This window comes from Psittacula echo (genome assembly GCF_963264785.1).
Source record: "Psittacula echo genome assembly, chromosome: 9".
NCBI classification, from domain to species: domain Eukaryota; kingdom Metazoa; phylum Chordata; class Aves; order Psittaciformes; family Psittacidae; genus Psittacula; species Psittacula echo.
This window is the reverse complement of record NC_137745.1, coordinates 12,362,674-12,387,644: the sequence shown is the minus strand read 5'-3', so window position 1 is coordinate 12,387,644 and position 24,971 is coordinate 12,362,674. Positions and strand designations below refer to the sequence as shown.

General features: G+C 41.2%; 1 protein-coding gene across 19 annotated transcripts; it reads left to right on the top strand.

Moving 5' to 3' along the window:
* The first annotated feature begins 53 nt into the window (after positions 1–53).
* Positions 54–24,927, top strand: IL5RA (interleukin 5 receptor subunit alpha). 19 transcript variants are annotated; one of them, XR_013957705.1, is made up of 15 exons: positions 58–257; positions 1,036–1,137; positions 2,930–3,021; positions 5,351–5,505; positions 7,366–7,511; positions 8,098–8,236; positions 8,760–8,892; positions 8,968–9,158; positions 10,014–10,159; positions 10,769–10,904; positions 13,490–13,586; positions 18,580–18,661; positions 20,165–21,330; positions 23,139–23,228; positions 24,004–24,927. XR_013957705.1 is itself a non-coding variant. In XM_080625918.1 (13 exons), the coding sequence occupies exons 6-13, from the start codon at positions 8,077–8,079 to the stop codon at positions 20,255–20,257; spliced, it is 1,038 nt and encodes a 345-aa protein (XP_080482044.1). In that variant the 5' UTR covers positions 54–257; positions 1,036–1,137; positions 2,930–3,021; positions 5,351–5,505; positions 7,366–7,511; positions 8,039–8,076; the 3' UTR covers positions 20,258–21,626. The 19 variants fall into 19 exon arrangements, 14 of the variants coding, with proteins under 14 accessions (XP_080482044.1, XP_080482043.1, XP_080482042.1 ...); XR_013957706.1 differs by having other exon boundaries at positions 23,809–24,927; XR_013957709.1 differs by lacking the exons at positions 23,139–23,228; positions 24,004–24,927 and adding an exon at positions 18,326–18,456 and having other exon boundaries at positions 55–257; positions 10,769–10,821; positions 20,165–20,204.
* Positions 24,928–24,971: the final 44 nt, after the last annotated feature.

The following is a 24,971-nucleotide window of genomic DNA, read 5'->3' as shown; positions in this document are numbered from 1 at the left end:
GCTAGGGGCGGAGCGGCGGGTCCGGCCCCGGCCGAGGGGCGGGCTCAGGCCAGGGCCGCGGGTGGTGTGTGTGGTGTGTCCCGGGACAGAAGGGGCTTTGCTCGGGTGAGGAGCCGCGGGTGGAGCTGGTAGGGCTGCCTGCGCTTTACAGCTGTGGTGGGGAAGCAGGTGGACGGGTGTCATGCCAAGGCATAAAGCACGAACGAAGTGGTGTATGAAAGAAACGGTGCAAAAGATCTGCCGTGGCTTGATTTCAGGTTAGAGAAGAAGGGTTGCAAAGGGGAGAAAAATGCATTCTGATAATGACACAGACGTGACAAAGGAAATGGACTAATTACCCCAACACACCACTTGAGAGATCGATTCAGTACCCACTGACCCATTGACGCAATGCTGGTGTTGAGCTTGGCAGCTGCTGAGCTGCGTTCAGGTCACAGAATCAGACTGGTTTGTGTTGGAGGGTACCTTAAAGCTCATCTAGTTCCAACCCCCTGCCATGGGCAGGAACACCTTCCACTAGAGCAGGTTGCTCCAAGCCCTGTCCAGCCTGGCCTTGAACACTGCCAGGGATGGGGCAGCCACAGCTTCTTTGGGCACCCTGTGCCAGCGCCTCAGCACCCTCATAGTGGAGAACTTCCCAATATCTCATCAAATTTATGCTCTTTCAGTAGAGCCATTCAGTGCTCCAGGTGGGGTCACACAAAAGCAGAGTAAAGGGGAATCTCCTCCCTCAACCTGCTGGTCATGCATCCCAAGGACACGGTTTGCTTTCTGTGCTATGAGTGCAGCCCATTTGCTGAACTATGTATGAAAAGCAAAGTGGTGTAGCTTAAACATTAGGTTTACGTTTGTCAGCCTAGATTTATATGTTTTCTTTATTGTGAGAAGATACATGGATAAGACAGGATAATGTGGGAGTCCGGGGGATGTGGTACAGTCTGGAGGTCAGTCCTTCCCTCATCACAAGTGTGATTTCACTGGAATGCCTATGGAATGCCTGAAATGTCACTGTGTTTGGCCAATTGCATTTCCCAGAGGAGGGCCATGGCTCTCGTTGTGCCTCCCTGTACTGCTCCTGCATGAAGGCATCTCAGAAGGACTGGAAGGAGTGGAGCCAGAGAAGGAACTCACCCAAATGTGAGTTAATTGGGAGTGTGGTACCCTTTGAAGCCTGAATAAATCTTTGTCTCAGCATAAAGAGTTTTACAGGTTTCTTGCTATCTTGGAAGAAACTTGTCACAGATCTATCCAGCCTTTTAAGCACCTACCAAATCAGCAACTCACTGCAGCTGGGAGTGTGCTTATGAACACAAAAGGGCTTTTTTTTTGGAATGACCTATTAAAATAAATCTCAGACCTACAATAATCAGGTCAGGCCTGTGTAAGAACATAACATTTTTTTACCCTTTTTTTTTGGTGACTTCTCTTTCTTATTAAACTCATGCTTCACCTTTAGAAATGATCTCTTTTCTACAGAAATATTCTGATGTAGGTATTGGAATGTTGCCCAGTAATTACCTGTTTATTCAGAGACATATGGACTGGGCAGACCTTAAGAGCTCATCTAACCTATCTCTGTGCCTCATGGCAGGATTTGATTACCACTGTCATTCCTGGTTGATGTTTGTCTACAGATGACTCGTCACAGAGTTTCTTTTAGTCCTTGGGTGCTCCACTGCTTGAAACTCTGAAAACTCTGAAACTCTGTCCGACACTGAAAGCTTTCCCTGATACCTAACCTGAATTTTACTTGTTGTAATCTTCTAGTCACAGGCTGGTGGACTTGGAAAGCGTGTGAAAGCTTAAGGTGTTACATTTCTGCTCAAGTCTTCCCTTAACTTGTTTCCTCTCTGATACTCTTTAGGCTCTCATATCCTTTGCTGTGTACTGGCTTCTCTTTATCTGCTGCATGGCTTGCTTAAGTGCAGTATCTGAGCTGGGCACAGCGTGTGTGAGTGGAGGCTTTATCAGCACTGTGCAGAGTGGAAGAATTACGTCATGTGTCTTGTAGAGGACACCAGTGTTTTGCTGGCATCGTTTCACAAGCTCATGGCATTGTTGATGTCTCTTCAGTTTATGGCCCTCCAAACCCCCAGATCCTTTTCTGCAGAACAAATACCTAACCAGTTGATTATTTATAGCTAGTCATTTACAGTTGGCAATGCCTAATTGCAGTTGAGAGCTTGCCCATATTGAACTGCACCCAGTCTCCACCAATTTGTCAAGAACTTTCTTAATGCTAGTCTTATCTCCAAAGCACACACCTTTCCCAGCTTGTGTCATCTGCACATTTAATAGGGGAGTTGCAATCCAGGTTGTTAAAGAATGTAAGTTATTAGCCTTCTTCTCGTCCTCCCTATAACTCCATTACGTGCAGCCCCACTTTCTGCAGGGTCTTCTCTAGCCCTTGGGTCATTTTCTGCTGCTTGTCCTGCTTGTGAGCATGTGTTCCCCAGCCCTATGGATCACAGCCCAAAGCTCTCAGCATGAGGTTAGGAAGCTCGTCTTGCTCTGGTCCAGGTAACTTCCCAAAATGCCACTGATGTTCACATGGCTGTATAGCAAGAGCATTGAACAGGATGGTATAAAACCATTGCAGGAAGCCTGCACAGTTTCCCAGCAACATTTGGATTTGATTTTCTAGGGGAAGAACAAATTGTCAGCAGTGGTCCATAGGTAGCTGGCTATAGGTTATTTCTTTGCAGTCAGTCATCAAACATTCCTGCTCTTGCAAAATTATTAGAGAATTGTCAGACTATGCTATATAATTAACCCTCAATAAAGCAAACCTATTTCTGAGCTAAACTATGTGCTTGTATGGAGCCTTCCATCCTGTGGTTAAATCTGTAGTTCCCTTTTTCAATGCGTGCTTGTCTAACTTATCATCTGCCATCATTTCTGAAGTACCTATCACATTTGTACTTGAAAGACAGCAGTTATAAAAGAAACCCACAGGAAGATGACCCAGAGGACGTTTGAACAAATGGAGCTGACTCTTCACAGAACTTTCGAGCCTTGCAGGTAACCTCCTGGGATGTTTGTTGTGGTTTGGTTTTGCCTTGCTGTGCTTTGTTTGAAGACTGCAAAGGTCCTGCTTTTCAAAGTCAGCTTTGCCTGGCACTGGGAAATGCACCTGGAATCTGCTTCTGACCCTTGCTTGTGAGACTGTGGGACATGTCAGCTGTAAGTAAGAAAATCATTACCCTTTAGAGACTGTTTTCTGTGGTTTGGATTTCTACTGTCCTTTCGGGAGTATACCCGTTACAAAAGGAATAATGTCGTTTACCTTCTGCTTATACTTTGTAACATATGTAACCAAAACATAATATATCAAGGCTTTATTTGTCCTGAGGACTTACTATATCCATATATATGTATATAGGAACATGGTTCTCTTGTAGATTTCTAATTAACAACTTTATTTGAATACACTTGTTTTGATCCTCTTTTTAGTAATTCCTCACACAAAACACACAGGATATCACAGGCTGCAAGGTGTTCTTGTACATTATCGTCTTACACACCTATGGAAATACCTCTTTGAAAAGCTGTATTTTCAGTCTTAGTCTGATAGCAAGAAAAGGGAAAATAGCATTTTTGTAAACAAGGCAGGAAAAGATAAACTGAAAAGAAGAATAGGAATAATAATTGAAAATTAATCTGCATTACAGTAACATTTTATATCCAGTTTCAGATCAGTAAACCGCTGCTTAGAAAATGTTAGATCTGTGTCTAATAAGTGCATGATTTAGACAGCTAAAGTACTTTTGAAATAAGGATTTTTTTAAAAGTACACAGAAAAAAGTGTGCCCAGGAAGAATCAGAATTCTTGCTTTTTGAGGAGAAATTAAGAAAATCTATACGTAGCCAAACCCACTTTAAGTAAACCCAGGAAAGAGCCAGCTTTTTCAGTTGTGCTAAATGCCAGAGCAGTCCAAAAACCAATGTACTGGCATTACTCATATTAGTAGACATGAATCTTAAGCAGTTGTAAAACTTGAGGCTTTTTAAAGACTTTGTAAGAAAATAACGTGATCTTGTGAAGCAGAGGTCTGTGTGGTATTCAAGTGAGAAAATCCAAAGAACGAACTTTTCGTGAATGGTAATGCAATAGCAAATCGTCTTGGAGGCATTGTCTAGGCATAAATGTACAAGGTGAATAGTAATTACCTGATTGTGATTCACATACATTGTGTTAGAACCAAAGTGTCTGACCAAAATGTCTTTCAGTAACCCAACATACATAAAAGTCAACCCTGAGTCCCCAGGATTAATCCGTTAGCAAACTCTAGAGGTTGAGTTAGCCTTGTGCTCATTTGGGCTAGCAGAATAGCAGATACATACAAAATATGAATACAGGTAATGAGTGGACCTGGACATTAGGAAACATACTGTATTGTCAATTATGTGTTATTTTAATGAGCTCAGCGTTCATACACCATATTGAAAAATAGTTACTGTGTAGCAGAAGTACTCCAACTGTGATCAATTGGAGTGCTTCTAGTCCCTGGGTTATTTATTGCAGGTTCAGGGAGAACTGATGGGTTAAAGATGCTTTCTCTGCTCATTACCATCTGAAAATATTATGTTCTCCATGCAAGCAATTGCTGTAGCGCCCCAGGGAAGTGTGCGATTGGGCTGGGAGGGCCTATTTCTCTTCAGTAAGAACACTTTGGAAAGCTGCTGTTCTGTATGTCCATATTGTTTATATTAGGTTACAGATGAATGATTACACATAGATTTTTTTTTATTCTAGTGCTTCATGAAACAATCTAGGAAGCATAAAAACATGCTGGTTTTAAGCATTAAAAATAGTTTTTCATTTAAATTAGAAACAAAATAGTTTCTCTTACACCCAACAATTAACACTGGAGAATTAGCCTTGAGGTGAGCACTGAGACTGCTTCTTTAGCAGTTTTATTGAAACAGAAACTGGAAAGTAAATTCTATTAAGTACCTATTTTATATATAGTGGCAGCTAAAAATATGGTTATTTCTGTTCTGCGGGTAAATGGGACTCCACTGAAAGCCAATATACCTGAACCTGACTCACTCCTCTCCATGGAGAGATTCTCTAATTCAGCAGCAGTGACTGCTGCTCTGAACATCCACATGTGACTGTTTTGAAACCAGTAGCTTTCTCAAGGTGTGCTGGCAAAAGCAAAGGGAGCAAAATGAGATGTGGTTGATGGTACTTATGTTAAATTTAACAACGACAAGATGCATTTTCCTGCAAGGAAAGGAGAAGTGTCTATCCCCTGCAATGTAGCAGTTTTATTCCTTTGATCATGTAGATATACCATGCTCCATGATTTGTGTGCTTAACTCTTGGGATTGTGTTCTTTTTTAGGTATCAGCCTCTTTAAGATGATGACAGATCCACGTACTGGTACATGGCTGTTCTCATATACCATTTAAAGATCATAGCCAGAATGATGAAAGTTTTTCTGATCCTCCTTTGGACAGCAAACTTCATTCAGCCAAACACACATCAGGCTGCAGGAGGTAAGGCATTTTACTTCTACCAGTGTGTAGCTTTAGCACCAGTGGGCCCCTCTGCCTGTTGGTCAGATGCTCTGTTCTACACACAGATAAAACAGTCTGTCGTGGTTTAAGCCCAGGCCGTAAATTAGAACTACGCAGTCTACTTCCACCCCCACCCCCCCAGAGGGATGGGGAGGAGAATCAAAAGAATGTAACTCCCACAGGTTGAGATAAAAACAGTCCAGTAACTAAGGTATAACACACATCACTACTGCTGCCACCAATAATAGTAATGATAAGCGAAATAACAAAGGAAGAGAATACGATACCGCCCACCAGAAAAGAGCCCGACAGAAAACTGGCCGTGCCCTTCTGGGTAGCTCCCAGTTACATCCCCGGGCATGACGTGCTGTGGTATGGAATACCTCTTTGGCTAGTTTGGGTCAGGTGTCCTGTCCCTGCTTCCTTCTGGCTTCTCCTCCTCCCTGGCAGAGCATGAGACTCACAAAGTCCTTGGTCAGGGTAAACATTCTGACCAGCAACTGAAAACATCGGTTTTATCAGTATTATTCCCAGGCCGAAAGTCAAAACCACAGCACTGCACCAGCTACTAAGAAGGAGAAAAACTGACTGCTGCTGCTGAACCCAGGACACAGTCCATGGCATGCCATATGAGTACAAGGCCACAGAAGACTGTGCTTTGTTAACATGCTTCCTGGGACAGTTTACTCTCAGTTAGATTGCTCCGAGATAGTGCCTGAGGACTGTTTTACTTTGAGAGGGAAGAACCATAAGGCACGTAGATAAAACTTGTGCCATGCCACTTGCCCTCTAGGCTAGACAGTAGTTCCTGGCCTGGTTTATTCAACAATTTAATCCACCCAGAGCAAAGGCATTATTCCAGATAGCAATTTTACCTCCAGGAACAAAACTGCAGTTTGTTGCAGAAACTTGGTAACACAAAGAATTGCTGGCATAATCATAGTGTATCAACAGCCTTAATGGGGACATTTTTTGTGGGCATCTCAAAAAAGGAGCATTTTAAGGGAAGCAGTTCAGTGTGGTTTGTGTTGGGGTTTTCTGAGCCTTTATGAGGCAGTTTTCCTAATGCAAGGTGCATGTTTGAAAATGGAACTAGTGGGCGTCAGAGGTTGAAACTGTGGGAGAAGTGGGGATTGATGTCCTTCAGCTGCATTGGAGATGGCAATTAAGAGAGGGCAGGCTCTGTAGAAGTCTAGAAATGGAGGGGAGGAGATTGATTTTTTCATTGCCTTGCTATTTATATGCTAACATTTTCCCCCAGCATGAGATCTTCCTCATTTCCATATGCACTCCAGGAATCCCTCTTGCCCTGTCATTTTAAATTATCATTCCCATCCTTCTATGTTTTCTTCCATTTATGCTTAATTCCTCTGTTTATAATTTTGTTTCTTATCTCACATATAATTTCTTGTGGCCATCAACCTTCTCTTAGAAAGCCCCCCACGTTATGCTCTTCTGCAAGCTTATGTGGGTGAGAATTGTTCGTACAACTGATCCTTAATCAGCCCCATTTCAGTACAGATGCCTTGTGTCTATGTGGATATGAGGATCAAGTTGAAAAACCTGAACCTAATTCGCAAACCAAATATATTATTGTGAGTTTCAAGTTGAAACTGTTGTAAAAAATAATTTTTAAGCTAAATTTTAAGTCAACCCTTATTTGATAAAGTTTTGGTTGTTATTTAAAGGTATTTTTCAAATATTAGAAACATGTTATAAGAAGGTGTTGAGAGAATATAGTATTGAAATGTATTTGCTTGTATTGCTTACTGCTTGTAAAGCTCTTGTTCTAAACAATTCACTGGATTACTATGTTATGAATACTTTTCTCCCTTACAGTTCAGGTTTTCCCACCTGTTAACTTCACCCTTGCAGTCTCTGCGTTAGCACAAGTACTTTTACAGTGGAAACCAAACCCTAATCAAGAACAAAAAAACTACACTATTAGATATGATGTGAAAATCCTAAGCCCAGTGCCTGAACAGGTAAGATAAAAAATAAGTCCTCTATCCTAAGAAGGTAAATTCATGTTGAGTTAAACATATTGCAGCAAACCTGGGTGCAGCAAACATGATATGTCTCTTGAATAATTAGCATATCAAATCACTTATTCTCTTATATTATAAATATATACTTTGAGCATTGGAGAGATTTCCTTTCTATGCTTACAGTATAGCTCTGCTGGGACAAGGCTTAGCTTGGGTATTGGCAGTCTCAGTCTGCAGTGTTTATCTTGGGACAAAGATGGATACTTGTTTTAAGTGATAGTGCTCCCTGTTCAAGTCAGCTCACTTAATTCACATTAATGCCAGGGTATCATTAAAATGTCAGATCATGTTTCATCACAGCTGTATGCCATAAACAAATTTTTGGTAAGATAAAGTTCCTGCTGTCTTAAGTGAGAAACCTTAGACACTTCTTGTGTGGATTATTTGTACTCTCTAGCTGTATACACTTAACATAACCAGCCAAGTTAGCTGGCTGGTTTGCCTCTTTGCAAAGTCCAGATCAGTCTTTACAGGTCCCTTAATTTGGCTTCCATCACATGTGATGCTTATTTGGTATTTCAAGTATGATACAAAGAAGACTCACAGTATCCGAACAGCTGCACTTCACAACGGTTTCTCGGCACATGTTCGGACGTTACTTCTCCATAATGACCTTCAGATGAGAAGTGACTGGGTGAAGGAAAAACTCCTGCCTCCACCAGGTAAGAAGAAATGGAGGGGAGGTCTGAATTTTGTGTTCTGCCCTGGTCTATGGATTAGACATCAAAAATAACAGGTTTAATACTTGAAAAATACGGCATTTCCCCTTCTGCCTACCACACTGATCTTACAAAATTATTTAGGCTAGGCCTTTATCTACTGCTATAGAGCCTGGAGTACAATCTGGAGGTGCAGAACATAGATAACCCATATAAAATTTTATATGAATTCCTTGCTAAGGCTAACATAACCTACTTTCATACACTCTAGAATTTTAAAAGACCATATTGCCTTGATGTACATGAAATACATAATGTTGCTGTGTGGTACAGCTTCACTTACACTGTTTGGGAATCTTCATCCATCCATAACTGACAGACCTGTGTAATAAGGAAGAGAATTGGATACAATAGGCACAGAAATAATGGACCAAAGGCTGTAATCAAAGTGTTTTAGCAAGATGAATTTCTTACGACTTTTGTAATCAGATTTTTCATACTGCTTTATAATTCCTTGACTCTCTAGGTGCTCCAGAGACATCTGTCACCAATCTGTCCTGTGTTACTCGCATCAGCATTTCTAGTACTGTTTCTCTCCATTGCACTTGGCTTCCTGGCCAAGAAGCACCAGAAGATACCAAGTACTTCCTATTTTACAGGTTGGTGTTTTCTCCTATTTAAGTTAGTATTTGATTTCTTTAAGACCATCATGCCTGACAAGTATTTTAATTTAGGTATGAGATGTACACTGAAGAGTGTCAAAATTATATCAAAGACAAGTGGAACAGGAATACTGAGTGCAGATTTTCAGTGACTCATATTGATCCTGAAGAGGTTGATAATCTCATTGTAATACACATTAACGGTTCTAGCAGGTATGCTGCAATCAAGCCTTTTCAGCAGCTGTTTAACCAAAATGCTATTGGTGAGTAAAAATACATTTAAAAAATACTTAAAAATGTCTGGCAGGATTCTGGAAAGATATTTGAGATAATACTACTGGATTGGATGATTCTTGATGCAGGTGAGAATATGTGCTGGCGTTGCATAGACATCTTAATGAAATTCTAAGAGATTATAAGACAGAAATGGACGGTTATATCTAAGTTTGATTTCACCTTTAAGTACAGTTTTATTTTACAGTCATTCTTTAAAAGGGAAAAGACATAAGGTGTTGAAGATAACCATGTCCTTTTAAAAAAAGGCAATAGTGTTGAATAAAAGGTAGTGTCAGCCGTGACTCTCCATCATCTTTCACCTACCCAAATAATTTCTTTTCCTTCATTAGTTCCATGCCTTTCACTTTTTTGTTAACAGATATGATTTCCCCTTCTCATGGCTTCATTAAGATAAAACAATTGACATACTTTCTTCTTAGAAATCATCCCCCTAATAGCTGCTGATGCATTGCTTTGAATTTGTTTCAGTTTTCAATAACTTTCCTAGTTAGATCTTTTGTTTGTTTTTTTTTTTTTTTTTTATAACTGTTCTATCATTAATTTAATACTTTTGTGAATAGTAATTTGATAAATTCTCTCCCCCACCCGTAATCTAGTTTCCCAAAACGTCTAAATGGATTTTTAAAACTATTTTCTCTAACTATTTTCTGCAATGTAGTTATTCCTCCTAAATCCTTATCTTCTCTGTCCAAAAGGTAAAATAAATTCAAGGATTATAGGTCCTACTTGGAAACACTTATCAGGTTATAAAATGCTCCAGTTGCTAGTATTTAAACTTGGCTCTAAATAAATAACTTACCAGTACAGTTTTCTTTTTATAGAGAAAGTGAATGTTCCCAGAAATGTCACTGTATTCTTAGAGCAAAATGATCTCCTGGCCACATGGGAGAAGCCAATTTCTCCTTTCCCTAAAGAATGCTTTGAATATGAATTTTACCTCTTCAACTTGAAGTCAGGTAACAAGCAGGTAATTGCTTCTCTGATGCCCAAGTGTTACATAGCTTTCCCTTTCTGAGCTGACTGTCTTATATAGCTAGAATTTGCCTTTATGCAACCTGGTCAAAAAGTCTTCGTATTCATGGATATGTTACAAATTCTAAAGCATTTAAAACAAAGCCTGCTATTAGAGCATTTCTGAAACTACAGACTTTTGCTGAAACTTGTGTCCCATTTGTGACTAGGGTTCAGCAAACCCAAAGTCTCATAAATTTTCATGTTTTCCCTCTTCTTCTCCCACAAACTATCCCCCAAGGGACTTAGGAAAGCAGGACAAAATTTGGAGTTACTCAGTTTTATGCATCTGGGTTCAGAACAGTAAGAGAATGGACAATGCTGAAAATTCAGCATGAAGTCTCATAAGGAAGAATGTAAAATGAGGTATCTTTCAAGAATTTACCTGAAATACTGGTGTACTATGAGAGAAATTGCACCTTCTTATTTCAAAGCAAGGCCAGATGCTCAGTTAATCTAGTAAAAGAGTTTAAAAACAACAGAAAGATAAACATGATGAAAGTTTGTTTTCTGATTTGCTTAGTCTTAAGTAATCTGTAACAGTATGATATTGTTTTCCTAACAGATACTGAAAATACCCGTAAATGACTTCAGATTACGGATTGATGTTACCAGCAGGTATTCCATACAAATAAGAGCTAATCATCACATATGTTGTACAAGAGGGTTTTGGAGTGATTGGAGTGAAATTATTTATGTTGGTAAGAATGACATGTTTCTGTCTTTAGTGAATATTATTACATTTCTGGAAAGCAAATGCTGCCTAATCATGAGCATGCATACAGTCAACTAAATTTAATAGAAGCCAGGAAAAGAAGTATTTGAAGAAACTGACTTGTGAAAGCCAAGGGGAGTTAAATCTGTGTTCCATTAAAGAAAAAAACACCACTTTTGGATATATGGAGGATTTTTTAGACAGTGTTTTGGTTTTGCATGCTTATGTTTTCAGAAACTGCTTTAAACTTGCTTAGGTAAGTCCTAAATTCTAGGTAAAGGCTTTTAGTTGCATTAATTCTTTAGTTTTTACATGTATTTCCCTGGCATGCATCGTGATGTTCATGCTGGAAGTTAATATGAGTGATCATGTCAACAACTACTGTACTGGAGCTATCTGAATTCTTAAATGTTGGGGGGAAAAAAGAGCATGGTTTTAGCATCTTAGGAACGTGATCATTTGCTCCACTTTGTTCTGTGTTTCCTGCTTGCTGAACATGTTTTTCTGGAAGTAACAGTTTCCTTATCAAGACATGTTATCAACTGTTTTTTCTCAGACATCTTCCTTTGCTCTTATCTTTTGAGTTTCTTAATTTCCTGGTTTTCACTTAAAAAAAAAGCCCCTTACGCTTTCCTGTTTACTGTACTTTTCCCTCATATCTATTTGCTAGTGAATGCAAAGCTGCTGGTGTTTTGACTCCTTACTCTAACATATCTCCTTGGCCTTCCCAGCTGGCTTCATGGCAGTGACAAGCCTTTGGGAAGAGAGGCTCAGCAACCCAATCACTGACCCAGGGCAGGGGCAGGAGGCTGACCAAACATCTCCTTAAATAAGAAAACTGGGCCTGTTTATTAGCCTCATGCATCTATCTGGGAAGCATTTTGATGAGGCTAACTTTAAGACCAGCAGACGGTATCCTGAGAAAAACACCGGCTTAGACTCTGCATCCTGTAGCTTTGCTAAGAGCTGAAGCGCAATTCTGAGTCCTTTGCTAAGACATTGGCAATCAAACCCTGGGAAATGCAGACACATGCTGCCAAAGTGGGTGTTGTAGAATTGCACCTTGATACTAGCTGTTGCTGAAAGAACCATTGCAGTCAAACAAGGCTAGATAAGAAAAAATCAGTGTGAATGAGTGGGACAGTTTTCTGTTATAGAAGGGTTTTTTTTAGAGGCTTGTAGTGAGCACGTCTCTGAGAGAAGTCCGAGGAAAAGCATGCTGGGCAGGTCCCCAGAGCCACAGCGCAGTGTCTGCAATTCTTCCACACTCTTCCACAGTTGCAGTGAGTGTTGCTTGACCATACCTTTCTGAGGCCATTGCCAACTGATGATATAAGATGGAAGAGACTTAGGACCTGTCTACTTTTGGTTTGGAAAATGGATATTCTTCCCACCTCTCATGCTGGATAGCTTAAAATTGGTTTATGGGACTTAACCACTTTGCACAGTTTACTGCCCCAGTCATCCTCAAGACTTACACAAAGCACAACTCATTGACAATTACATCCTAAATCTCATTTTCTTGAAAGAAAAGTGGTAATCCTGAAGACAAAATAAACCATCCTAACCCGTTTTTAATTACAAGGTTGAAGGTTGAGTGTGTGCCCCCATCAGGGTACTGTGAAAGTGCAGGATGGATCACTGCTCATAGTGTCATCCACATGCTGCTCTCTGGACTGCTGTGCAACCACAGCCATCAGTAGAGACAGCAGCCTCAGCTCCTCATTTCTCAGAAACAAATCTGTCCACAATTGAATATTGTTTTGTCTACAGCAGCAATAAACCCAACACTCCTGCTGCTGGCTGATTTATGTCCTTTCAATTACCCAGTAATGGCAGTGCTGACACCTTGATGCATAGAACAGGTAGTTATCACAACTTGGCAGCCTTTTGAAAATGCACTTCAATGTAAATGTTTTTGTTGTATTGCATAATGTGGCACCGAATAATGGCCCTGGCCACTGAGCAATGCCTTTTCAAAATGGAAACACTGACCTTGATAGAGATATCTGTGTCTGCTCACAGACAGAGGTAGTAGAGAAATTCTTCCTGAGAAAATGTATCAGCAACCAGCTCTCCAGAAGAATGGGATGTTCATTGTCTTCTTTACAGGCAAGTTTAGGAAGCTGGAGAAATACAGTTCCTGGCTAGGAAGGATTAACAGAAACTGAATAATGGTTTAATGGAAAACAAACAGTTTGTGCCTGAGATTATTAACAAACAGTGTCTTTGCTGAGTACCAGTTGTGCTCTCACTGCATAGCATTGTGTGTCTTGGGATGGCAGGTAATGGACTGTATTGACCTTCTGGTGGGCCTCACTCCTCATGCTTCTTGGCTCTTTTTTCCTTCATGTCAAGATGAAATAAATGTATTGTTGAAACTAGAAAGTTTAATGGAAATTGTTCATAAAGCTCTGTCTTTCGTTTCTAATTCCAGATAGCAGGTCTTCACTGTTTGCATGTTAATTTGTGATCTGAATATAATCACATAAAACAGCTGATGAAATATTTTGTAAGAGTGTGCTTAAAACAATCTCCACTAAAATAATATATCTTTTCTTTGAAATTCAGGGCAAAACAAACTGGAGAATTCCACAGTCTGGATTCTCGCTGTGCTTTGTGTGTCCACGTGCTGCACGTTCCTGCTTGTTGCTATAATATGCAAAACGTAAGTATCATCATCTTCTGTTTAATTACCGAATAACTAAGGACTGGGTGCTTTACAAATGTGGGGATGTTACCACCTTTGCTTAATTTTAAGAAAGGGCACTTCCGTACTGAAGCATAATTACACACAGCAAAAGTACTAAATAAGTAGTAGTCAGCCTCATTAATTATCAATAATAATATTCAACAAAATTGGTGAATATCAGAGTTATTCAATTTAATCTTCAACAACAAAACCATATACTGATTGAGGTGAATTTGTTAAAAATCTATTTATCCTGATCTCATTTATTGACTTAAATGGATCTGGTTGGGTCAATGATTTCCCCAGGAGGATTTTGTCTTTAACCATAGTGAAAGCTGCTGAGGGCATCTTTCATGGCTAAAATGTACAGAGCAGTGTTTTCTTAGTCTTGCTGAGCTCAGCTCGCAGACATGCCCTACACTGGGCTCTGGGCATGGGGTCTGAATTTCAGCTAACGTCAAGGAGTAGATGCTCTGAGGAGGTAAAAATTAAGTGCTTTTGTGCTTGCGGCTCCTCCTGACCTTTAACAGGAGCAAGTGCATTAAACTATTGATTGCTTTGTGGTTTTGAATTATTTGTTTAGTTTATTTTTGATTACTACAGAGGCTATGGGTGCCGTGTAGTAAAAGCAGATGTCATGTAGCCAAACTCCTCAAAATGTGCTGTGAAGAAACCAGATATACTTTGGATTTCTGTAGCTGTGACTAGTCAAATCATAAGCAATGAATTAAAGAATCAATCTAATTGCAAGGTTCTCCCCTGAAACATGCAACAGGCAGCAATTATCAGTCCACAGTAAATACAGCTCCCAGTAATGAAAGTGCTGTCCTTGACTCTGCTAATTTCTTATTCATTTCTTTAACGCCTTTTAATTTACTGGTCATCTTGATGTGCTTTTGGCTATTTTCCTTTCCATATCACATTTCTTTTATCACATAAAGGTCTTGTCTACAGGAATGTTACATTAGAATAGCTGTTATTAACTCTCCCTAAAATGTCTGTTGTCTATGATAACCTGTTCTTAAGTCAATTTAATTAGCATAGCAAGTCTCAATGAGCAATCCTTTTTGGAACAAGACAGATTAACTCCCCAGAGAGTTTATTCATGATGTGAGTCATACACACTTACTCCCAGCTATGCAGCCCTGATGCATTGGTGGAAATCCCCAAACCGCTCTTACTCATATCACTGATTCTTTTACGGATTGACCTGTCCATATAGTTGTAGGTCTTCCACTGCTCCAGCATCATCTTTGTCAGCTCTCTCCTCTCTCTTTGGGACAGCAAAACACCAATACCAGTTAGTTCCAACACCAGTTAGTAGCAGTCATACTACTCCATGTTTTCCTGTGGAGTTCTGCAAGTATTTGGATGTTACACAGTTTTCCCCTGCAGAGATCCTGAAACAGAAATAGGGGGAGAAATAGGTATTGAGGAAGACTTCTGCTCAAGGACCAGCTTGAAGATGCTCTATTAACGCCTTTCATGAACTTTAATACATTAGGCAAATTCAAGGTGCAGCTTGGCTTTTCAAGGTCCAGCTGCTTGATTTGCTGTTTCTAAGAGTTTCTCTCTGCCTGGCTAGTATATAATTCCCTAGCACCCAAAGGCTTATGACATTTCATCTTTGCCCAATGTGATTAACATTTTATCTGCCTGCTGCACTAAATTTCATGAAGTTGCTAGCTTTACTCCACTGCAAGATGCTTCTTGCTCAGAGTCCTTGCCACTTCTCTAATACCCCAGCCTGCTCTGGGAGGGGATGGGAAATGTAAGATGAAACACAGTGCTTAGCCTGATCATTTGTTGTATCTGCAGATAGTTATAAAATAAAACCAGAACAGGTTGCCTAGATCACAGTTTCATTGGTACTCTGTTTTTACTGCTTTTGAAAATTCATAAAGTGCATCATGCAATTCAGGCACAGAATAATTTCAAATTTTATACAATTTAAAGTCCTTACAAGTAATTCCATTATAGCAAAGAGTTCTATAAATTTCTCTTTGTACTTCCTGGTGATTGCAGGCATCAGACATACAGAACACCATTTGGAAGAAATGCTACAAGGCAAGGTAGCCTTTTAGGACTGTTTAGATAGTCTTTTCCATTAATTTCCTTGCAGTAGCTGATGAGGTTACTGTCTTGATAAAAAACATAATTGAATGTTTTCTTGGTTTGACCTCTGTCTTTATGAATGAGCATCATCTGTACTTCCTTAGGCTGTGCCTTGGAATACCATTTTCTCCTGGAGGTGGGCCTACAGGAAGATGTAGTTAGTAACTTGCTCCCAGCTGCTCTCCACTTAATTGACATGAGGACAGTCAATAGCCCTCCATAACCTGAAATCAATGTGGTCATCCTGACCTCCACCAGGTCCCCTCCCTCTTCTGCAGCCCACATCCAGCAGCCATCAGCCACCTGCTATGGGAAATCATTTGGAAATTGTCATGGGAATCTCAGAGGAGGCAAGACACTAGAAAAGGCACTCTAATGTCCTGTGGAAACAAGTATTTTATCAATCTCATTGTAGCGGTTAGAAAAGGAAAAAGAAGAACCTGTTCTCCTACGTACTTCTCTTTGGCCTTTTCACATCACAGCCTGTGGGAAAGGTGGCAAATTTCAGAGAGATACAGCACAGTAACTGGAGGCTTGAAACATTCAGTTGAGGCATAAGGGTCCTGTGGGGTGTTTCCAGATCCTGAAAATCCAAATAGTGCTAATGGAAAGGGCTGTGCTCTAACCTGAGAAGAGATAAGCAGAGTTATCTGGAATGCTTTCTGAGACAAGATATTTAATCACATAACTCCAACTTTTTAGTGTCCTACAAAAAAGAACAGGACCATTCTGAGGGCACCACTGTCACCACCCCACCAGCACCTCACTGCAAAGACTCTTGCACTGAAGGGGCAAGCAGCCCCCACAAACATGAGTGTCCTGCCTCATTTCTGTTGGGCATTTGTGCACCCCTCTTTAAGTATTTCTATTCCAGAACCAAGATATAACTTATGCATTTTGCTGATCTTAAGGTCCTTTCCAACCCTAACTATTCTATGATTCTATGATAATTTTGATATGGCTCCATCAAAATCTTCGACTGACAAACAGCACAACTAGAAACATGCCAGTTCCAAAAAACCCAAATCTCATTAGTTACACTACACAACAAAAGCAAAATTTGACGTGTCCTCACATCAAAATCACACTCAGAGCTGAAATAAGGTGAAATCATGTGGCCTCCATGGCCTTCCCTCTGAGAGGCTTGGAAGACCCAATCTTGGGCAGGAGCTGTGAAGACAACAGTGCTTGCAAAACTACAATCAAAAAGACCAACCCTTAGCAAGAAAGCTGTGAAGAGTAGATATGATGCCAGGCACTGGTCCCTCTCCTGAGTTACCTTACTGTTCCAGTCTGCTGCCAGTGACTGCACAGCCTGACTTGTCTTCTGCAGCCAGTGATGGTTGGACTGCATTCAGCATTTCAACAAAGGGGGATGCAAATGTCTCCTAGAAACAATTCACACCTGCTTTTCCTCCCCATATGCCCACTTCTGGCTGTACACCTCCATCACAAACTCATGTGCAGAAACGGGGACACATCCTGTAGCTTGCTTGGCCAGGTCTATTGTGTGAGCAGTGGTATGGCCCTTCCTTCACCTAAAAATTAGTTAAGCATTAATGTCTCCTTCAGGGCAGCAGCATCTCAGACAGGAAGGTTTAGCTCCAAACTGATGGTAAGAAAATATTATTTCTCCTCAATTCCCTGGTGAGGAGGAATAATAGAATAAAAAAAAGCTTGACAGAACTCAGCTTTTGGAATAAGAATAGTTGTAAGACCATAAGCATTGAACTAACCAGACATCAGTCAGGAGAGTTGTTACAAAATGAACCAGGAACACAGGGCTTTGAGCAGCCTGGTCTAGTGAAGAGTGTCCTTGCCCATGGCAGCAGGTTTGAACTAGGTGATCTTTAAGGTCCCTTCCAAACCAAACCATTCTGTGATTCTGTGGTCTGTCCTTGGTCCCAACAGATAGAACTCCACACCTTGGCCACATCTCTGCTTCATGGATCAAGTGTAATCTCCACTCAGTACAAGTTCCCATTAAAATCTGGCCCTATTTAGACATCGTGCTATCCAGGAGTAGAGATAGTGAATGTTTTTTGGCAACTGAAATGTAAAATCTGTACTCTGGAATATATCAAAGACAAGAAAAAGTTCATTCTGCAGTACTTACTATCACAAAAATACATATGCCTTCATGCTTGAGCCAGACTAAAGCATGTCAGGCAGAGAAGGAGTATCTCAAAGGGTGTTAGCAAGATGAGTTATTACACCACTAGGCAGAACCGTTTATTGTCAGTCATCTCTGATCCCATTCCTTGCCTCCTTGTTCCCTCGGCACACCATTATTTGCAGTTGCTCTCTTACCACCAGACACAGGCAAATTATGTCCAGAAACCAAAGGCTGAGCAAGAGGCAGCCTGTCTTGACTGTCCAAACAAGATACATGACAATGCAGCCCTTGGGAAGAACATGACCATGAACAGACAGATCAGAGTAATTAATTTCTCTTCAAGACAGACCTGTTGCTGGCTGGGAAAAGACATGGCAGTGCCCTGTGGATCAGGCATCCTGGCTTTTGGCTGCAGCTGTGATGGCAGAGGTTGATGGGGGGAGAGAGTCATCCTGCCTCATCTTTGTCATCTGCATGTCCCCAGGGTCCAGAAGTGTCCTGTGAGGAACAGCACACCTGCCCAGTCCTCAGGGTTTCTGCTGGTGGATCATTATCCATTACTTTGACCCCTTTTGAACCTGCTGCTGCCATCAGATGCTGATGACTGAGTGTGAGGTGGGCAGGAGGGCTGGTGGTGAGAGGGAACAAGCCTTCTCATGGAGCTAAACATGCGCTGCTTGTTGGATACATCATGCATCAGAAAAAGCGATTCTTTCACATCACTACTGTTTTTTGCAGAAACCACATATGGAGTAAACTCTTTCCACCAATTCCAACACCCAGCAACAAATTCAGAGACCCCTTCCCAAATAACTACGAGGTAAAATAACATTTTAGTCACTCGTTTCTTTTTTTTTTTACTACAAGGAACGCTGTGTTTGTGTGCTGCTCTTTCCCTGGAAGGCTGGGACTGTGTAGATTGTTACTGCTCAGTTGAAGCCTTTGACCTCTTAGAATCTCTAATGTCCATACTAGATGTGGACTATGCTGTCAAATGTGTTGTGCAAAACATACCAAGTGGGAAATTCAGTTAATGTAATGATATGCACAGCCTGACTATAACACAGAGTTAGCCATTGAATTTAGCAATCTGTGAGGCTGTTCTTGTAATCATTAACTACTGTGGTCAGTTCTCACGTAGCTATGTGGCCACCCTTCTGCAGAGGGCAGGTCCCAGTCTGCGGTAGCTCTGCATCTTGCTTTGTTTGTAGATGAAATGTTTTGAGGAGGGTTAACAATGAACAAAAGGGTTAAGTGCTTTTCTAATATGCAATGAATTTCAGGGCATGGTGTGGTATGGCTTTGCCTTTTGTATGGAAATGCAGTTGTTCCTTCCACTGAGCACAGCCAGGCAGATAGCTCTGCCTTGGACTGGAGGTTGACACCTGGGGAGCTGATTTCTTTGTGAAACCTAACAATGGGCAATGTTGTGGTCCTACTGTTAAGCTGGTCTTAAGCCTTATTTTGCTGGCTGTTACTTCCTGATAAATACATTTGCCTTACAGATAAGATAAAACTCCTCATTGTCTGCTCAAGGGAAGTGCTACTCAGTAGTTTGATTTTAATTTGTCCCCTTAGAGTAGGGGTTTGATTTTTTGTGTATTGTTCTTATTCCATGGTCTGGTCAGGGAAACAGGCTTAAAAGATTATCATATAGTATTTGTTTTTAATTAAAACCACTGGTGTAAAGTAACATGACTTAGGGTATCACAAATAAGAATATGAGGAATAGCAAATAGTAACACTGCAGCTAGAATACGTGAGCATGCAAAGGCTGTTTCTCATTATCAAAAGCAGCTTTGCCTTGTTTTTAACTGTCTCTTTACTTAGAGCTAGCTAAGCGCAGGTAAGTGATACTGGCTTGACGCTTTCTACTGGCACCATGGCTGCATGGGCAGTGACACTGGCAAGGAGAGGTGAGGCCATGGCTCTGCTGAGATCACCAGGAAAGTGAACCTTCAGCAGCTGTTTGCTGTGGGCATTCAGTTCCTCAATTTGTAGTGTAAACAGCTGAACAACATGACGAAAGCCCTGCACAGTGATGGCAGTGTGGCCCTTGAAACTGCGCTTAGCCCTGAGGAGCAGCTCTGCCTCCCACTGAGCTACTGCTTTCTGCTTCCTTCTGCAAGTCACCCATCTCTGCACACTTGTTTGTGCAGCCGCACTCAGAAATCACTGAAACATCCCTGTGTTATCAGCACTGTTTCCATCACAGATCCAAAACACAGCCCATACTAGCTACTACAAAGAATATTGACTCTATCCCAGCCAAAACCAGCACAACCTCCCTGTTCACCAGCTAACGGCAGTGTTTGCTTTCCAGAGAGCACGTACCTGCACCACTGAGACAGAGACCGAATTCAGCAGCTTTGCTGGGGATCTCTGCTGCAATATCCGTGATGACTCTGTCTTCTGAGAGTCTGCAGGGCTGGTGAGGCTGATGGCCCTGGCACATCGCTGGAGTGGGCTTCATGTCACCTCTGCTGCAGCGATGTTTCCTGCAGGACAGGAGGACTTGCTTCCACAAGGTGCCTTGTGTCATGATAAGCTACTCAACAAAATGTCCCAGTTTGTATAGTCTGCACAACAAAGTAGGCATTTTTAATATCTTGGTTTCCCTGGGGCTTAAGCATCCCCAGCTTTTGGCAGTGTGAAGCCGGTGGGTGCTGCGAGACCCTGACTTCAGTATGAAATGAGAGCTTCACTTGTGTTCCTCACACTCCTTTCTGAACAAGGGAATGTCTCTGGAGTGGGGGGCTCTAAAAGAGCAGCTGTCTTCTGTCTTAGAAGAGCCTGGCTGTCCCTGGCTTCTCACTCATCTTCAGTCCAAGCCTCCTTTGCAGGCTCTTGCCTTTGACATGAGCTGGCAGCATCTACAAAAGGACAAGAAGAGATCGTTTGTGCTTCCTGGCACAAGAGATTAGAGCTTAAGGGGAGAAAAAAAAAGGAAACAGAAAACAAAAAAGGCACAGACTGCAAAACTCCCTGAATTGCACCTACAGAACAAAACACAGCCTGGGAGTGCAGAGTTTTCAACTGTACAGCAATTAAGGAAACGTGCCAAGGACTTCTCAGTGCTCTTAGAGGCTGAGCTGCAAGGAGCTGGGCTCCTCCTTCAAGCACAGCTTCAGCTGCTTTCAGGTGATTTTGAAAATCCAAACCCAGTATTGGAACTGGCTTTCTTCACTGTTTTTCCGTCTTCAATGAACTGAGTTTGGACAGTGTCAGTTTCTGTTGGTGATTTATTTACTTACCTTGGGTCCTCCACTAAGTGAGTTACCAAATAAATCTGCCTCAAACCTTTGGAACAACTCAGGCTTCAACCTTTCTGGCTGTGGACCACAAAGCTCTCCTCTTCTTGTGAAGTCCCTGCTACTCCCAAGCAACCTCCTGCCTCTTGAGCTGGCCAGTGGTGAGGTTTAACCCATTAACAAAGAAAAAAGAGAAAGATTTGACCCAGAAAGTAAATTGTTTGGAAAAATGCCTAAGGTAATGGAGTTCCTAGGTACTACAGACTAGAAATAATGAATGAACCAGCTCTCATCTGGGTGAAATAGCATGGCTCCATCAAAATTAATGTAGCTCATTAATAGAACAATGTTTATGCCTCAGATGTCTCTCCTGTATTGTGATTTTAATGGATTTGGGGAGCCCAGCTTCAACAATCTAAAATCAGAATTTCATTAGTAAAATCCTAAAAAATGAGACTAAAGAGAATTCATTTACTGTGATGTATTTTATGTCATGCCTTCAAGTGGCCTAATAAATAAGATTTCTAAATATAATTTCAGTCACATTAATGGCAAGATATCGCAGAGATTAAAGCAATATATTTAAGCATATTTTGCATTTGAGCTGTACCTCTGGCCATATGAATACTAGTGAAGGCAGCAGCAGCCTCAGGAGTCAAGGCGTTTCCAGTAGCTGGCAGGGAAAAACATGCTTTTGGTTTTTGGTGTCGTTTGTGGTAAGGACTTGCATCACTGCAAAGCAATGCAAATAACTGCAACAAGCTGGTTTTGATGAGAAAACCGGTGCAGGTGTTCATCCAATCAACAATGGCACATCAGGTCCTTGGGATGAGTACCCCTGGGGACAGGCAGGGCTTGAAGACTGGCAGGTATGTGTTATACTCGCACTGATAAATAAAACTGAGCTGCTGGAAAGCAGCAGGAGCATCTCCATTCTCCCTGCCAGGCTGCTGGTCCAGCCTGCTCATCCTTACTGGCAGCCCAGCGCTGCCCCTTGCAGGGGTGTAATGGGAGAACCTCTCACCTTTAGTAAAGAGCTACCGTGCAGGACCAGGAAAGCAATTCCTGGCAGAGCTGCCTCCTCACAGCCATCATACTTGGCGCAGACTGCTGTCCTTCCAGGCAATGGGAGATGAAAGGGAGCATGTTCAGTACATCCCAGAGAATCTGCCATCACTGCCAAATGTAGGTCTGCATTGGGGAACGTGAAGAGGAGAGGCCATGCTCAGGGGCACATGTCACATTCTACCACTCTTGCCCAGCCCACCCTGTCGATGAAGGTTACTGTGCTGACTCCAGGACGGAGTTATGAGTTCTGTGTCCAGAGCATAAAGAAATATTTATTCTGAGTGTCTTTTCTTTAAACCCAGTTATAAACCTCATGTGTTCCTCCCAGTGCAGCTTTTTCCCGCTGCCTCCACAAGAGCAGCTGCAGGAGTGCGTCCCTCACCCACCTCTACCCATGGCAATGTTAAATTTGCCTTTTAAAAACTGAACTACATCTTGGGGCTATTTAATTTTTTGGCTTCATTGATTGCAAAGCACAACATTGCTCCTTTGCAACGCAGAGCACAATCCTACGACTCCTGTGCTGTCAGCCCTAAAATCCAGAACTAGGAATGCAGATTTGGTGGGTTTAGCAATTTCAACCAACGCTCCCCCAAATCCTCAGAAATCTGCAGGGAAGCGGTGCTGCACCGGGTGGGGTTTCTCCAGGTCCAGGGTCAGCTCCTGCATGAAGCTGCTGTCTCCCACCCTGCACCCGGCTGGCTGCAGCCAGACCCATGATCAGCAGGAGGGTAATGCCAGTTTTGCCTTTTTGTTCCCAAATTGCAGAAGGCTCCGCTCTGACAGTACCAACCCACACAAGTTTGGAGAGGTTGTGACTCTACATAAGTAGACATTATCACCCCAAATTCACCCATGCAGATTTTTTTTGGTCAATTTGGAAGCAGAATTATACCAAAGATTTATAAATAGATTTTTTCTTCCTGCCTCCACAAAGTTCCAATTTAATCCAACAATTCTTTGGTATCTTCATGTCAGTGAACATCTCAGCAGGCGCTGGCTACTTCAGTGATGAAATTTGTTACTGGGCAGAATGAAACATGGAAGAAAAATGCTCCTGGAAGACAGGTATCTTTACAAATGACAGAATATTTATTACCAATACCTTTAAAAAAAGATTACATCTGCTAGATCACTGATAAATATCATTTACACTGGGGAGAAAACTACAGAAGCTTCTTTTTTTGTTCAATTTTTCTTGGTTTTGTAGTTTTTTTCTGTTTTTTTTTTTTCCTTATGTTTTCTTTTTACATAGAAGTAAACATATCAAACTAAGAAAGGAACACAGCTTGAAATACTGACAATATTTCTCTGGTCAACACCCCTGACTTTTACACAAGTGGAATCCTGATTATGAGTTACTGAATAAATATATTGAGAAGGTCTAAAAGTTAACTGTATTATTTTGTAAGCAAAAAAGACAAGTTACAGGCAAATTCAAGCTATCAGGAAAAAAAAAGTAATAATATACCACTGCAGCGCATTTAAACTTGAAAATTTTATAGAAAATTCCATTTCCTTTTACTAGCATTATCCCATCTGAGTGAACTTACAAAATTACCCCATAGTAACAAACGGTCCTTCTCTTAAGAAGAATTATTTTGCTGTGGATATTGTTGTTTTCCGGCGTGACTCTATTTTGCCTCAGGTGCCTATAAAGAGTTTTCATAAGGAAACACAGACTTCTTAGGAGAGAACTACCAGAGATCCCACCTTGCCATGGACAACCCACACCTCTGTGAAGCACGGCACAGCTCCTCTGAGGCTCCTGGTTCAGACCGGACTTCCCAAGAGTTTTCTACATGCTGGCATATGAAGGATGATGAGTTATGTTCCAATGCAGGTGGAAAGCAGCGTGTGTTCAGACAACAAGCCCAGAGCAGCTTAACATCTCAGAGTCGCTGTATCCTGATTTCCTTGGAATAAAATCTCCCAAAGCGAGGTGGACTTCACTGGCTTTACACCCAAAGGTGAGAACCATGTTGTTGGCTTGCTCCTTCAGGTTCCTTTTTGTCACTAGAGGCAGAGATCGCGCCTTTGCAGTATCTTCGTTCCTACCCAATTTAATGCTACTCATGATAAAGACAAAGCTATTTCAAGACAGTAAAATGGACCCTTGCTGCACAATGCCAGAATATTAGCTACATGTCCTGTAACCCACAAGCAACCAAATTTCATGTACCTTTTCAAGGTTATAGTGTTCTTACTGAGTATTTAGAGTTTGACTTGCTTAGGCCTCTGAATAAAATATAACATCTTTTGTGTTATAAGCACTTGATTCAACACAAGATCCATCATAACTGCCAGTTAACTACAGCCATGTTACAAACCCAATCTGGAACAGTTCTGCCTTGTGTAGCCTTGTAAAACTGTACAGTAAAGTTGCAGCCAATTTACTATGAACAACGTTGAACTCTCCATCAGAAAGGAAAAAATTCCAAACAATATTTCCATGGTAATGTCATCCATAGCATTTTATAGCAGAGGAAAAATTAATATCTACATCATATGTTAACTTTAAAAAATTCTATAAAACACTAAATATATAATAAAAAATATGCATATAAGGACATATGTAAACTGCTTTGGTAACATCATATTACAGATGTTTTCAGTGCATTGCAGAGTTTCCAAGGAAACTTCAGACAAAGCTATATTTGCTTTGAGGAAGTACTGTATAATGCCATTCCTAAAGAAGCATAAACATTTTTCCAGTAGTAAGATGTACTCAAACCACAATATTACTTAGTACTGGGTGTCTTCAAAACAACTAGCTAAATGTTGCTTATATTATAAACGAGAAGTCCTTTA